Source organism: Pygoscelis adeliae, unplaced genomic scaffold (assembly GCF_000699105.1).
Source record: "Pygoscelis adeliae isolate BGI_AS28 unplaced genomic scaffold, ASM69910v1 Scaffold238, whole genome shotgun sequence".
Lineage (NCBI taxonomy): Eukaryota > Metazoa > Chordata > Aves > Sphenisciformes > Spheniscidae > Pygoscelis > Pygoscelis adeliae.
The window spans coordinates 456540-470100 of record NW_008825285.1 but is presented as its reverse complement, the minus strand read 5'-3'; the positions used below and the strand labels follow the sequence as shown (position 1 = coordinate 470100).

The 13561-nt window shown below is 39.9% G+C and overlaps 1 protein-coding gene across 1 annotated transcript in view; it reads right to left on the bottom strand.

Moving 5' to 3' along the window:
* VIPR2 (vasoactive intestinal peptide receptor 2) overlaps nucleotides 1-13173 on the bottom strand; it is a 75273-nt gene extending 62100 nt beyond the window's left edge. The window contains 1 exon segment of the mRNA XM_009329890.1: nucleotides 13148-13173. Coding sequence (XP_009328165.1) covers nucleotides 13148-13173 — 26 coding nt within the window.
* Nucleotides 13174-13561: the final 388 nt, after the last annotated feature.

Here is a 13561-nt window from a genome sequence, read left to right as displayed (position 1 = left end):
CCGCCGCCGCCTCCCTGCTCCCAGCTCCTCCTCTAGACACCGGCTCCCTTCCCTCCCGCTTCTCCTCAGCCCCTCTCCTCGGCTTCCTTTTTTCCTCCTCCCTCTCCCCGCCGCCGTTGCTCCCCCCGTAAGAGGTGCGAGTCGTTCCCCTCAGCCGGGACGCCCCCCGCCCATCCCGGCGACCCGCAGGTGCTCCCCCGCCATCCCGGGCTACTGCCGGGTTATGGAGAGCATTTATCCCGCCCTGCCTGCCTCGAGGTGCCGGAGAAGCCCCCTCTTCTCATGCATAGCATCCAGAGGGGCCTGGGTGCCCGTCCCGACAGCGTACCAGTGCCAGCACTGGGATGCCTTTTGCCCGTGAAACCATTAAGGTAATCGAGCACGGTCCCCCCCAAGCCAGACACACAGTATTCGAGGTGCGGCCTCCCCAGTGCCGAGTACGAAACCCCCCCCACAGATGTGGGGTAAGTAAGTGAAGCGATCCCTGGCAGGGTCAGATCACTGGGCAGATCAGCAGAGCAGCAACTTTATTACAAAACTTTTCTTCCCCCCCCAGGCTGGTTTTTTCGAGGTCTCAGTAGAAGACCAACAGTTTAAGGCAACTCTATATAATTGCCTGGCAGTTTACACCAGGCATGGATCTTGGTTTTGCCTCACAAGGCATATAAAATGTATAATTAAGTGACATTTATGTTAGCCCATGCCTTTTGTTATAGAAAAAGCAGAGTTTACATGCTGGCTTTTAGCTGAGAATGAGAATAAATTAGAGTTGTCTTTCCACTGTCTTATATGTGCTATAATTTAAGTATTATGTATTAAAAGGGACTGAGTGGGCAACATAAGACTCTTCTAAATAGCCTTATGCCACCCAAAATAACCAGCTACAAGCAAACCAAGGACACTTCTAGGAAAAGCTGAAAAGAATTTTAATATTTTTTAATGCATGTGCAAAAATTGAGAAGAAAGACCTCATCATAACCTCTGTGATGTCATTAAAAATAAATACTACAAATTGTAATGAGCAGTGTTATAACCTGCATGCTGAGAGCAGAGGGAAACATTAATGTAGAAAGAAAAACTTCTTGTAGGATGGCATATGATCAAGTAATGAAAATATTTTCATCGTAGCAGAAAATAGTATCCCTTTGGATTTACTTTGATCTGTATGTGACAGGTGGACTGAAATGCCAAATTGCACCTACTTCTAAAACAGCTGGGTTGGAGAAGAACCTGGTTATGCCACTAGCCCTGAGACTCCTGGGCAGACTCTCAGGTCAAACCTCTTGGAAATGGAGAATTGCACAGTGCAACCTCCCTGATTCCTGAGACCGGTGTCCAAGGTTCCTCTTCGGGCTCCTGGTTATTGACACGTGCGGTCTGGGGGTGCTCTTAGCAATTTCTTAAGAGCTATAGGTCTTTCCAAAATCACAATCTCAAACCCATTTCTCTAATCTTATATTTTACAGGAATCTGATGTCTTACCATTATTGCAAGGCTTTGGAAAAATCCTTTCTGTCTTGTCTCTCTTTAGAAGTTATTTCTTGCACTTTGTGATAACTGGCATCCCACTAAGAAAGCAGTCTTTAAATCCAGTCACTCTCATGAGTGAAATTTTTACATGTCAAGGCTCTTCAAGTACTTCAGCAGTAAACCCAACAGCAGTCCCTTTGCAGAGGAGCTGTCAGGCAGACTGTCCACCAGCTGGACCGCCCCAGCAGCTGAGGACACAAGAGTTGCCAGACACCAAAACCCACTGTTTGATTCTTCGAGCAAATGATTCATTAAGCTGTTGAAGCTGAGTAGCCTGGGAAACCAATTAACAAATTAGTGTTAACATTCTGTGTAGAAATAGTCTTGGGAACTGTCATCATTATTCCTTCTGTGGAATAACAGAAAGTAGTATCTCAGGTAGTAGGCAGTCCACATATCCCAGAACTGGCAAAGAAGTTTTGGAACTTGTATCTGTTCTATCAGAAGATTGCCCAGAGTCAGATTTTTGTGATGTTTTGTTTTCAATGAATCAGCATTTTAAGGCGAAAAGAAAAATCATCAATTATTTCTCACCTATTTCTTCTGTCGCTGTTCCCAGTGACTCTTTGACATGAAAGAGACACTAGATGAGAGAGATGCATCAAATACTAATATTTTTGTTTAGATATAGCTAAGTGTTTTTTTTTTTTTTCCAAAAAGAATACAAATTATTGATGGATGAAGCCCAGAAAACGTGGTTCAAGTTCTTTTTGCGTAAACATAGCACAGTTCAGTGCCCTGTTATAGCAGATGTAGAGCAGAAAAAAAAGAACAAGAATGGATCTAAAACAGCTGTTGATATATAGAGATATATACAAATGAGACTGATACTCTTCTGCAGCAAAGAACGGATAGGGTTATGAAGGAACCAAGGAGTCATATAAATTTAGACAGTCAGTGTAGATTTGATGCCATTTCCAAGAATGGCCTGTCAAATTCAAAGGAAAGAACAAAGAGATTTTGTGGAGCTATCTATGAGGCACAGAAGGACTGCACAGACATGCAGGAAAAGGGTGGAGTCCAAACACGGAGGCAAATTCATCCCCTCTTCACAATAGAGGTGGTAGAAAAGTAAATGCAGTTTGATTGAAATAGGTATTATTTTGAATCAGCAGAACCGGGGTGTTACAGAGAGGGCAGTAAAAGTGGAAATGGAAAGTTCAGCAGCAGGTAATAGACCTTGCGACAAGCAGTGCCAAGGTACTGCAAGCTCTCTGCTCCCATGGCACATGCAGGAGCCAAAAGGTTTGCTCCAATTCCAGCTGTTGGACAAGTCTGCCTACCAAAGAAAGGTACATGCCAGTAGAGTTATAAGTAACAAGTACCTTCTGCCTGGCCATCTGTCTCTTCAGAGTCCTCTGAAACACAGTGTTGGCAATAAGTAGCTGATGTGATTTTGGTCAGGCCCGTGGAGAAGCAGCTGACAGCTTTCCATACTGAAGCAATGACATCAATCCTCTTTGAGCTGAATCCTTATTTAAATTGTTTGTGGAGTTCAAGATGTTTTGACAATTTGTATTCTATCTACAAATCATGTTCTTGTCATGTATAAAGGCTAAAATAACATTGCTTTCATTGTTTAAAAGGAGATTTGCTTTTGTTCAATCATCTAACAGTTATTGTTTACACAATGCATAACATACAGTTGCCAGAAATACCTGAACTGCATGAAAAACTTAGAAGGATTTCCCTCAAAGCATGTGTACAAGACATCTTGGAGAACATGCCTCTTTCAAGGGTGGGTACCTCTTGAGCTGCTCAAGCTATTTCACGTTTTGAGTCCTGCTTTTGAGACCACAGAGAGAGCTTTTGCTTTCACTTTATGCGGAACACTCTTAAGTCTCATTGCCAAAGGGATGCTCTTCCTAAGTCTTCACACTTAGCAAAGATACTAGGTCTTCATCAGATATTCCTAAATCTCCCAAAGGTACTTTCTACTGTCATCCTGCCTTTTGTTAGGCTTTTTTTTTTTTTCTGCAGTCCAAATACGTAAGGGAAGATTTTATCAGCCATGGAAACAGATATTAGAGAGGGTTTCCATGAAAAAGGAATTGTGACTTTAATGTCCATGTTGTTTGGACCTTTTATATTGGAGAAGATTAAAATTCCCCAAAATTTTAGCATCAGTAACTATTAACATAGATGATCTTATTGAGCCTCTTTCAATGACCAGGTGGAAGCACAACAAAGGAGGTGCCAGGCCTGAGTGGGGCAAATGATATGTGTCCTGCTCATGACAATGGGAATTCAGACCTTGGACAGGCTCCAGGGGACATACGGCTACAACACCATCCTGTGAGGAGCAGCACAGTGCTGCTACTGTCCAACAGTTGACCCTCCTGCACCAAATGTTGTAGTAGCTGCAGTAAGAGGAGAAGGTGAAATGCAGAATCTCTGAATAAACAAAAGAAACTCATCAATGTATTTTATCTGCAGCTCCAGCAGGTGTTCAACAAGTCCTAGTTATTTTGAACTTTTGCTGTCGTTACTGGTCGTCTTGTGTCTACATAATCTCTTGAACCCTATGCTTGTTTCTTAAACAAAGAAGCAATAGCATGCAGAGGGAAAGTTTTCTAAGGAAAGGCTGTCCTTAAGTGTCACCTCAGCTTTTTAATTATCTTCCATTTCAGCATAGACAGCAGTGCCCTGCTGTCTCTAAGCATGAAGACTAGCTTCACGCTGTAGCTGAGACTGTATCTTCTAGTGATGATGCTCAAACTGCTCCAGAAACTGCTTTTTTGCAGTGGCCTGCGAAATGGCACTTTACCACCATCAGCGTACCAAATGCATCCAAACAGCACATATTCCGAACCAACATAGTGATATGAAGAACCCTTCAGAGTGGTCTTTCTATAATGTGCAAGTAGCTTGGCTACTCAAAAATATGTTTCTGCAGATTAGAAATACAAAGAAATTCTGTGAAAACAGTGAGACTTTTCTTTTTGCTATGTTAAGCTCAGGACTCACAGACTTTTAAATGGCTTGATTAAGGAGATGTCTGTAACTGTGAAGTCTTCCGTCAGGGTATGGGACATGTTCACCAAAGACACAGAGTGTAGTCTAAAATACTTAGTGTAAAGTATGCAATTTTGTCCTCTCTCCCTCAAATTTATAAGACTCCTAGGTCTTTTGTAATTTCAAAAGAGTGGGAGAAGTCCCTTCAGTATAATGAACCTTTCCAATTTCTTGGCCAGGGTATTCTATTTTTCATATTTCCATTATAGGCAGGTCCTTTCATTAATACTTATTGAACACATTAAATTAATAGGTATTCTGTTACATTCATATGTATAGATGAGGTAGAGTCTGATCTTTTAAATTTATAAATTAAATCTAAAATAAATAATGTAGGTATCTGGCATAATGGAAAATACTTGTCTAATGTCATTTTAGCTATGATTTACTACAAAGCTCCAGGTTTGATCAGCGACTTTTGAGTCTTTTACTGGACATGAAGAAATCAAATCTTTTTATTCTGAAAATTTGAAGTATTTTTTATTCTGATACAATGAGTGGAAAATTGTCCCCATTAGTTTTAGCAGTTTTGTAATGGTTAGTTATGATGATGATTTTTTTTTGGTACAATTTAAAGTAAAGGATAGACTTTGCCACAAAACTCTAGAAGCAAACTCAAAAACTGCAGAAAAAAATGAGCTGATAAAGTGGCAGGCAAGGCTTTAGAAAAGTAGAGAAGAGTAAGTGCAGAAGGGAAGACAAATGAAAAATAGAATAAAAGTAGTATTTATCAAGAGGAGTCAGTACCAGCTTAATCCAATACTTTTCTTTACTAAGACGTATTTTATATACAAAGAAAAGACATTAGATTTGTTCTAGATAGCTGTCGGTAAAGCATTTGATAGAGTGCCATAGAAATTGCTAGTTAAAATTGAGACGATGGAGCTTAATGAAAAATTTATTTGGCCAAAATGTGGTTAAATGAACCTGACAAATAATGCTGATGTATAAATAGGAGGATAAAAGGAAACAACAGTGAAGTTCCTCAGACATCAGACTGGGGTCCTATTTTATTTATTTTCAGTAATCATTTTCATTTTTGACAAAACAAAATTTGCTAATGATTCAAGGTGTTGTCAATAGTAAGCAGTATCTGGGTATCTTACAGCACTGGATCAACTGAAAATGAAGTACTAGAAAAAAGTTGGAAATTTAATAAAGCAAAATGGAAGGTTGTGTGCTGAAGAACAACGAACAAGTGTTTCCACCATAAGCTAAAAGGCAAGAGCAGGAAGTCCTGTGTGTACAAGTCAGTGTGTGGCAAATATGAGTATTAATGTGACATGTCTGTGAAAAATAAATGTGATCTTAGGACATATGGGAGAGAGATTTCCTGTAGAGATAGAAAAGTAATGAGGCTAGGTAACACGCAAAGGACTGGTCAGATCTTATCTGGAGTGTTGCATATAAATTTAGCAATCCACAGTCAAGAAAGATGAATTCAGCAGGTGCTGAGCAAATAAATGAAGACCTAAGGATTTTAGAGAATGCTTTCTTCAATAGCCTGCTAAAATATAAACCAAGATGAAATATATCACCAGGAAAGGAACTATGTAGACTAAAGGAGATTTGGCAGAAAAACAGGTGGATTAACCTAGGTGAGAGTAAATGCATAGATTGATATCCAGGTAGCTGTTCTGGACAAATATTTTAACAGTGAGGGCAAAGAAAGAAATTACTTTTTAAGGTAGAACTTGATCAGCCAGTAAAAAGGATTTTATACTGTGGCTCTGTGCACAAACAGTAGACCAGGCTTTTCTAGAGGTCTTTTCCAAGCCCCTATCCTACTTTGTGATAATAGTCCCTCTCCAAACTTTTCCAGCAAAATCACTGTTCTACTGAAAATTGGTTGCTGGATTTTTTGTCTTTTTACAAAGAAAAAATAGTTTTCTATACAAAGTGCCATGTTTGTAGCAAAATTCTATTTTCCATCAAAAATATGACTATTTTTGGCAGAAATACAAATATTTAGCTTTTGGATAAATTTTTCCATTTGGGGCTTTTCAAAACAACCATAAATTTTTCTAGATGAGAAAAAAAAGTCTCTACCAGGCTCTACTTTCTGAAGATTTTTTGTTCAGTGGAACCTTTTCTTGGTACAAAGCAGACTTTAGGCCAATTTACAAAAGCTGGATCTGGACCTTCATTTTTTGGTAATCTGGGAGTATTTGTATCGGGAACCCTGTATGAGGCTCTTCTCCAGAAACAGGGGAAAATGAAACATTAAGACTTGTACGAAAGGATGATTAAAAAAGAGATGACAAATCCAGGCCACCCCTAGTCTTGGTAGGACAAGAGGGGAAGAAATTGCATTAATATAGTTAAAAGATTGAGTGCTAATTTTGCATTATTTTAAATCTTGGAATAGAGCCAAATAAATATATAGTGATTTTTTAGTCAGAGTAAGTTACAGCTTGAGGTTGTTTTGATTGTTAAGGTTTTGTATCTTTAGGATAGAATATTGTTTACACCATGTTTGGTTTTTTTTTCAACACTTCAGGAAGAAGACTGAAGCTCGGCATACTTTAGAAATTCAGAACATCATTCTGTCAAAAACCTTGAGTAACCGTCGGCCTAATGGGATATACATAAAGCAAGAATTTTAGAAAGAAGAGAAATGAGATTTCAGTGTAGTTATCAATATGGGGCTTGATTTCTATTGCTTAGCTGAAGTCTACCGAGGAGATATGAAAGGAGAAACTTCATCTTTAGTGTAATCAAACTTCTAAACACTCCAAAATGTCTGTCTCCATTAAGAGAAAAATTCAACAGCATAAGGTAGTAAGTGTAGCCTAATCATCCGGCATAATATGATCTGAATGACACTCTAATCAGGAATGGATTACTGAAGGCTGTGTGCAGAATTTTCCTACGTAACAGGAGGGTAAAAGAAATACATGTTGACAAAACAAGCCCTTGTAAGCCACAGGAATGTTCCACAGACAAAATCAATACCACCCACTTCAGGTGCCCAAGTTAAACAGAAAACGCCTGAAAAGCAGGAAAAGGCAGGGCAATCATGACACAGGCTGCCAGTGTTAGTGGGTGAAGAAAGACGGGCATTTGGGTGAGCAGGTATCTGTCTGCAAAATGAAATATTAGGAGCAGATATGTGCTCTGTCCTTCTCTAGAGATTAGGTGCCTTTGTCCATTCAGGATCCAGAAAGCTTTATGAAAAACAAAGGCCTAGTTGAGCAGAATTAAGTCCTTTAAAAAAACACTCCAAAACCAAAACCCAACATTAAAGTATGAGAAAGTAGTTATGAATCCTTGTGGCACAGTAGCCTCAGGGTTGCTGAGGACTTAATTTCCACATTTTCCTTAGTTCAACCTGAGTCAAGGCCACCGGTTGTGACTGAGCAGGAGCGTGCCCCAATTACCAACTCAGGGGCACGCTGGGACCAGAAGAGGGTTGAGATTGTGCTGTTGTCTGTCACTTGATGGTGGTGACAGAAAAGGCTCTCTTCTGTTTGGTCATCCATTTTCATGAAATATGGGGGAAAATTACATCTTTGATAGTTTCTTTTTGGTTGAGATGAGCTACCTGGTTTCAAAGTTGTTAGAAATAGATGGATAGAAAATGACAGCCAGGTTTCTGGCTACATAATGGCCCAGCTTCAAGAGGACACATGGAGGACATCTTTGAGCAGAGAGCCTGGTGGATTGGACAGCTAGGAGTTGTACGTTGAAACCCTCTCAGGCTTACGTGGCCCTGGAAACCCACATTTCCTACCTCCTGGGAAAGTGCATTTATTGCTGTGGTATTATGTAAAAGATGGGTATTAACAACTATGGCTTTGAATAGGTGTAATAAAGTGCTTGTAGGCCCTAGATGCTTACATTTTGCTGGAAAAATGTATGTCTGTGGGCCGGATCTTGCCCCATATTTCCTGAATCATTCTTTAAAAGTGCTAACTAAGCCCTGAGACTCTAACTCCGAAATCTCTTGCTCTGATTCTAGAGAGGTGTTGAGTGTCCTTGGGTTTGTGTAGCAGCAGTGGATATTGAGGAAGCTCAGACTGGGATCACTGAACCCTCAGGAGAAACTGAGTATTGCCTTGGTAGCCTTAGTCCTGCATTTGTGGTCCAACCCTGTTCACCTTGAGATCAATGATGACAGTCCCATTGGCTTCAGCTGGGAACAAAATCAAGCACTTGGCTGTGAAACCATGTGAATACTGCTCAAACCTAAAATTTCTATAAATCATACTGCTCTTTTTGAGGTGAGCACATAGCTGACTGGGCTTATGATCATCAGAGAAATGATGGCACAGCCTCCTCCTTTTTTAAGTATCTTGTAGCAGCTATGGTGTGGGGCACCTCATATATTGAGGAATGATATGCACTAACTAAATATGCCAGGAATTAGCTAACCAAGTCTCCTGAACTGAAATGCCAGTTCAACTTTTCCCAAGTTGCAATGCTATTTTGGGTTGGAAACTTAGAAATTAATCCTAAGAGATGTAATTTCCTTGCTTTAATATATACTGTTTTTAATGGAATTGTGCAGAATGATTAGTGAGAGGCAAATGTCAAAATACCAGACAGAAACTGACTCACCAGTCATAGGATTTAATATTAAGGTCAGGCTATGAAATACAATGGTGCTCAGTCTTTATTGCCTTGCATCTTGTGTAGTGATTTACACTGAAGCAAAATTACTGGAGTGGATGTAATGTCCTATTTCTCCAAATTTGATGGTATTTTACATATTCCTTCCACAGTTGTTACCGATGACACAGGGCACAAAGCAGTTAAAACAAGACAAGAACCTAAAACAAACGAACAAGCTCAGAATGTCCTAGAAAATTATTACGAGCAATTGTCTGCGGAGATTTTAAGGTTTATGTTTGGGGTTGTTTTTTAAGGCTAGATTGAAATATTGAAGTTCTGTCCAAATAGAGCATTGCAAGAGTACACACAGTGCATGCTTTCCCTTCCTAGCCATTCTACTTCCCCCCCTTTTTCTTAATGCATTTGCATATGCCAATTGGTAACAAACCTTTAATGTTGATGCTTTTTATCTGAAAAAACAGCTTTCATCACAGAGCTGTGATTACATGGACTGCTCTAAAGTAAATGAGCTCCAAATTGAACTAACTGCATCTATCCACTAGAAGTATCTCAGTCCGTAGTGGCACAGGAAGACATGAAAGATAGTAAGATCAAATGCTCACACCAGCTTTCATGCAATACTAAACTTATACGTTGATGTTATTCATTTAGCTCTTCTCTGTTACTGAAACAGCCCCCAGCTCACACATCCTGTAAGTCTTTGCTGCAGTTCTGTCCCTTAACTGCTAGTCATCACCCTATGCCACTGATTTGCATTTTGGTTGTAGTATGATGATGAATTACAGGGCTCAGATTCAAAGTGTCACCTACTTGTGTTCTCACTGTTAATTGTTTTGTCTTCTGGCCTTTCTGCACTGCTGTCTATCCGCCTTGTACTGACTGGACACTAGATAGCATATGGTAGTAATTTCACTCTTTTTTTCCTCAGCAGCTTCTTAAGGTCATTTGCCAACTCCCACTTGTCAAGCCACGATGCTAGCTTACCTGGGGAGTGCAATGTTTGGTCAGTATCTGGATTGCAAAATACCTAGCGGCTGCGATTTTGACCGCAGTAGCCACAGCAACTTTGTTACTACTTCATTTTGAATATATTGCTCATAGAGGTCACTTACCTAACTGAATTTGAAACTAAAAGCCTTTCAGTTATCTCTGAAAAGAATTATGTGTTTCTGAAAATGAATGGTATGTTTTTCTGTTTTCTTGTAGCTACTTTGAAATATGAGGGGCTTGCCATTCTGCCAAGGGCTGAGAGCATTGATTGTGTTAATGCTGATGGGAAGAAAGATGCAGACATGATGCTGCAGAAAGGATGCAAAAGGGAAGAATCAGATTCAAGGAGGTAGCACAAAGTTGGAGAAACAGATGGTTGTTCATGGAATGATGAAATGCAATAAATGTTCATGGAATGATAAAGTATGGAAAGGTCTATAGGATGATACTTAACAGTCTGCCACTTTCTATGGAGTATGAAGACCCAGAGCTTCATGGGTTAAAGGATCAATGATGTTTCTGGGAAGGGCCTAGATATTGGTGCCATTTTAAATTGTGGCAGGAGCTACATGAACAAAAATGCCATTCCTCCTATTTTCAAAAAGAAGAATTGCATACAGAGGAGGAAGCTCAATAAAAGGGATAGTAAAAAGGTAAACTCTGGCAAGCAGCAAGGAGGCTATTCAAAGACACCATATAGAAATTCAGGGCAAGTGCATCCCATTTTAGAAAGACAAAAAGAAATCCAGCACGGCTGAACAGAAGGGTAGGGGAGGTTATTAGAAGAACGAACGAACCTTTGAAAAGCTGAAAATGTGCCTAAATGAGGAAAACCAGAAAGATCATAAAACTCCACATACTACACGTGAAAAAGCAGAATAGGACAGGAGATGAGCTTCCAAATGGCATCAATGCTAATAGTAGTGTCTTTCTCAAACACACCAGAATCAGCAAGCCTACCGGAGCATCAGTGCAGCCAATAGAGGATCAAGGTACATCAGCATTTTAAAAAAGATAAGCCATGGAAGAAAAATGAAATGGATTCTTTGCACCTGTGATCACAATGAAGGAGTCTAGAGAGCTCGCCTTGGAAGGTGTTTAAATGTTTCAGTAAAACCTGTCTCTAATCAAGATTTTGGTAGAAGTTATGGAACAAACAGAAAAAAAGAACAGTAACTGCGAGGTCTGACAATATTCCCAAAGGATCCTAAAGGAATTCCCGGGTGACAGAACTGAGCTGCTAACAATACTGTGCAATTTCTCACTTAAATCTTTGGTGCAGAAGATTGGCAGTGAGTTAATATGGCACAAGTTTTTAAACAGTATTCCAGGGGAGATGTGTGGGTGGCATGAAGATGAGTAATGAAAGATTGCTGGTACTCTCTCTCAACACAAAGACCAGAGGAAATGCAATTAAACTGCCAAGCTGCCTTTTTCACACAATGCACAGACAATGCATAGACCTTTCCAGAGGATGCTGGGGTTCCTAAAAGTTTATACAGGTTAGACATTGAACAAATTAACGGAAGAAAAACCCACAGAGGATTAAATACAAAGATATTACCACTGGCTTAGGAAACACTTTAAATGCAAATCACTGGATTTTGGGAGAATACTTATGAAAGACCAACTGTCTTTGTCCTGTTTTTACACTCTTCTCTACATATTTGCTGTTTACTGCTGTCAGAGGCAGGATATTGGATTAGTATGGAAGTCCTGATGGTGTTAGATTTTATGTTCCAGCAGTTTCAATAAGAAAATGTAAAAATACTTTTGCTGGTTCTTCTGCAAGTAGTTAACAGGACAAGGGGAAAATCCTTCTCCAGAATCATCCTCAGTAACCTGCAGCTGCACAGGATCTGGGATTAGAAGCGATTCCCTGGGAGATGAAGAAATGAGGCAAATAATCCCTGTTTACCTAACTCCTCTACAGTTCTACCCAAAATGTGTGCGAAGAAACTGAGAGATTAAGAAACGAAGAACAGGAGAAGGGCAGGCAGCATCAAAACACTGCCTTTTAGTTAATTTATTTTCACATTAGTTTTAGTTTTAATTTGCTCTTTGGATTTTCATACACTTTGTGTGAGTGTATACACATTAGTAAACACCTTGTTTACTAGTTTAAAGTGTACATTTTTTTCTTGTTGAAAGGCAAGATTATTAATAATTTTTTATAAGAATATATTTGCCATTTTAAGTTTACGTAAGCACTTTTTGGTGTCCGCTTAATTGTAAGGAAATGGAAAGCTGAAATCATATTGTCGTGGTTTAGCCCCAGCCAGCAACTAAGCCCCACACAGGTGCTCACTTGCTCCCCCACAGTGGGATGGCAGAGAGAATCAGAAGAGTAAAAGCAAGAAAATTCATGGGTTGAGAAAAAGACAGTTTAATAGGTAAAGCAAAAGCCGCACGCACAAGCAAAGCAAAACAAGGAATTCATTCACTCCTTCCCATGGGCAGGCAGGTGTTCAGCCATCTCCAGGAAAGCAGGGCTCCATCACGCATAACAGTCACATGGGAAGACAAATGCCATCACTCTGAATGTTCCCCCCTTCCTTCTTCTTCCTCCAGCTTTATATGCTGAGCATGACATCATACCGTATGGAATATCCCTTTGGTCAGTTGGGGTCAGCTGTCCCAGCTGTGTCCCCTCCCAACTTCTTGTGCACCCCCAGCCTGCTTGCTGGTGGGGTTGTGTGAGGAGCAGAAAAGGCCTTGGCTGTGTGTAAGCACTGCTCAGCAATAACTAAAGCATCCCTGTGTTATCTGTTTTCAGCACAAATCCAAAACACAGCCCCATACTAGCTGCTATGAAGAAAATGAACTCTATCCCAGCCAAAACCAGCACACATATCAGCCTCAAAAGATTTTATTGAAGGGCAGAAACAGCAACTAACAATATGTATTAGCCAAGTCCATGGTACACTGTGTTCCCAAACCAGCGAGCACAGAAAGATCCATTTAGATTGAAATTTTATTCGGCAAATAAATTGATTTTTACATCATTTATTCCATAAATTAATCAGGTACAACATACCTCATACAGTCTAGGAGTCCCGTCATCCTTGAAGTTTAGAATAATATTCACAACAGGAGCTCCAAAGACTTGCAATGTATCAGGAATGACCCACAGTATTTCACTACTTCCAAAACAAAATTTACATTAGCAATCAGTTACTGTCTGCAGCATGGCTTGCCTGTGTCAGAGGTAGAACTGAAAGATCTTCCAAGATGCTCTTTATTAACTCTTGGCAGCATAAATCTGATATTCCTGTGGTATATCTTGTTCTCCGAAGCCAAACAAATGCAAGGAATGTCCATTTAACACAACCCGTTACACAGGCTGAACATTACAAAGTGATGGAACAAAAAGTAGGCAGAATGTAAAGAAAAAAGACAATATACCTCTCTAAAGGAAAACCAATGTACTCTTTTGCAAAGGGACAGAGGA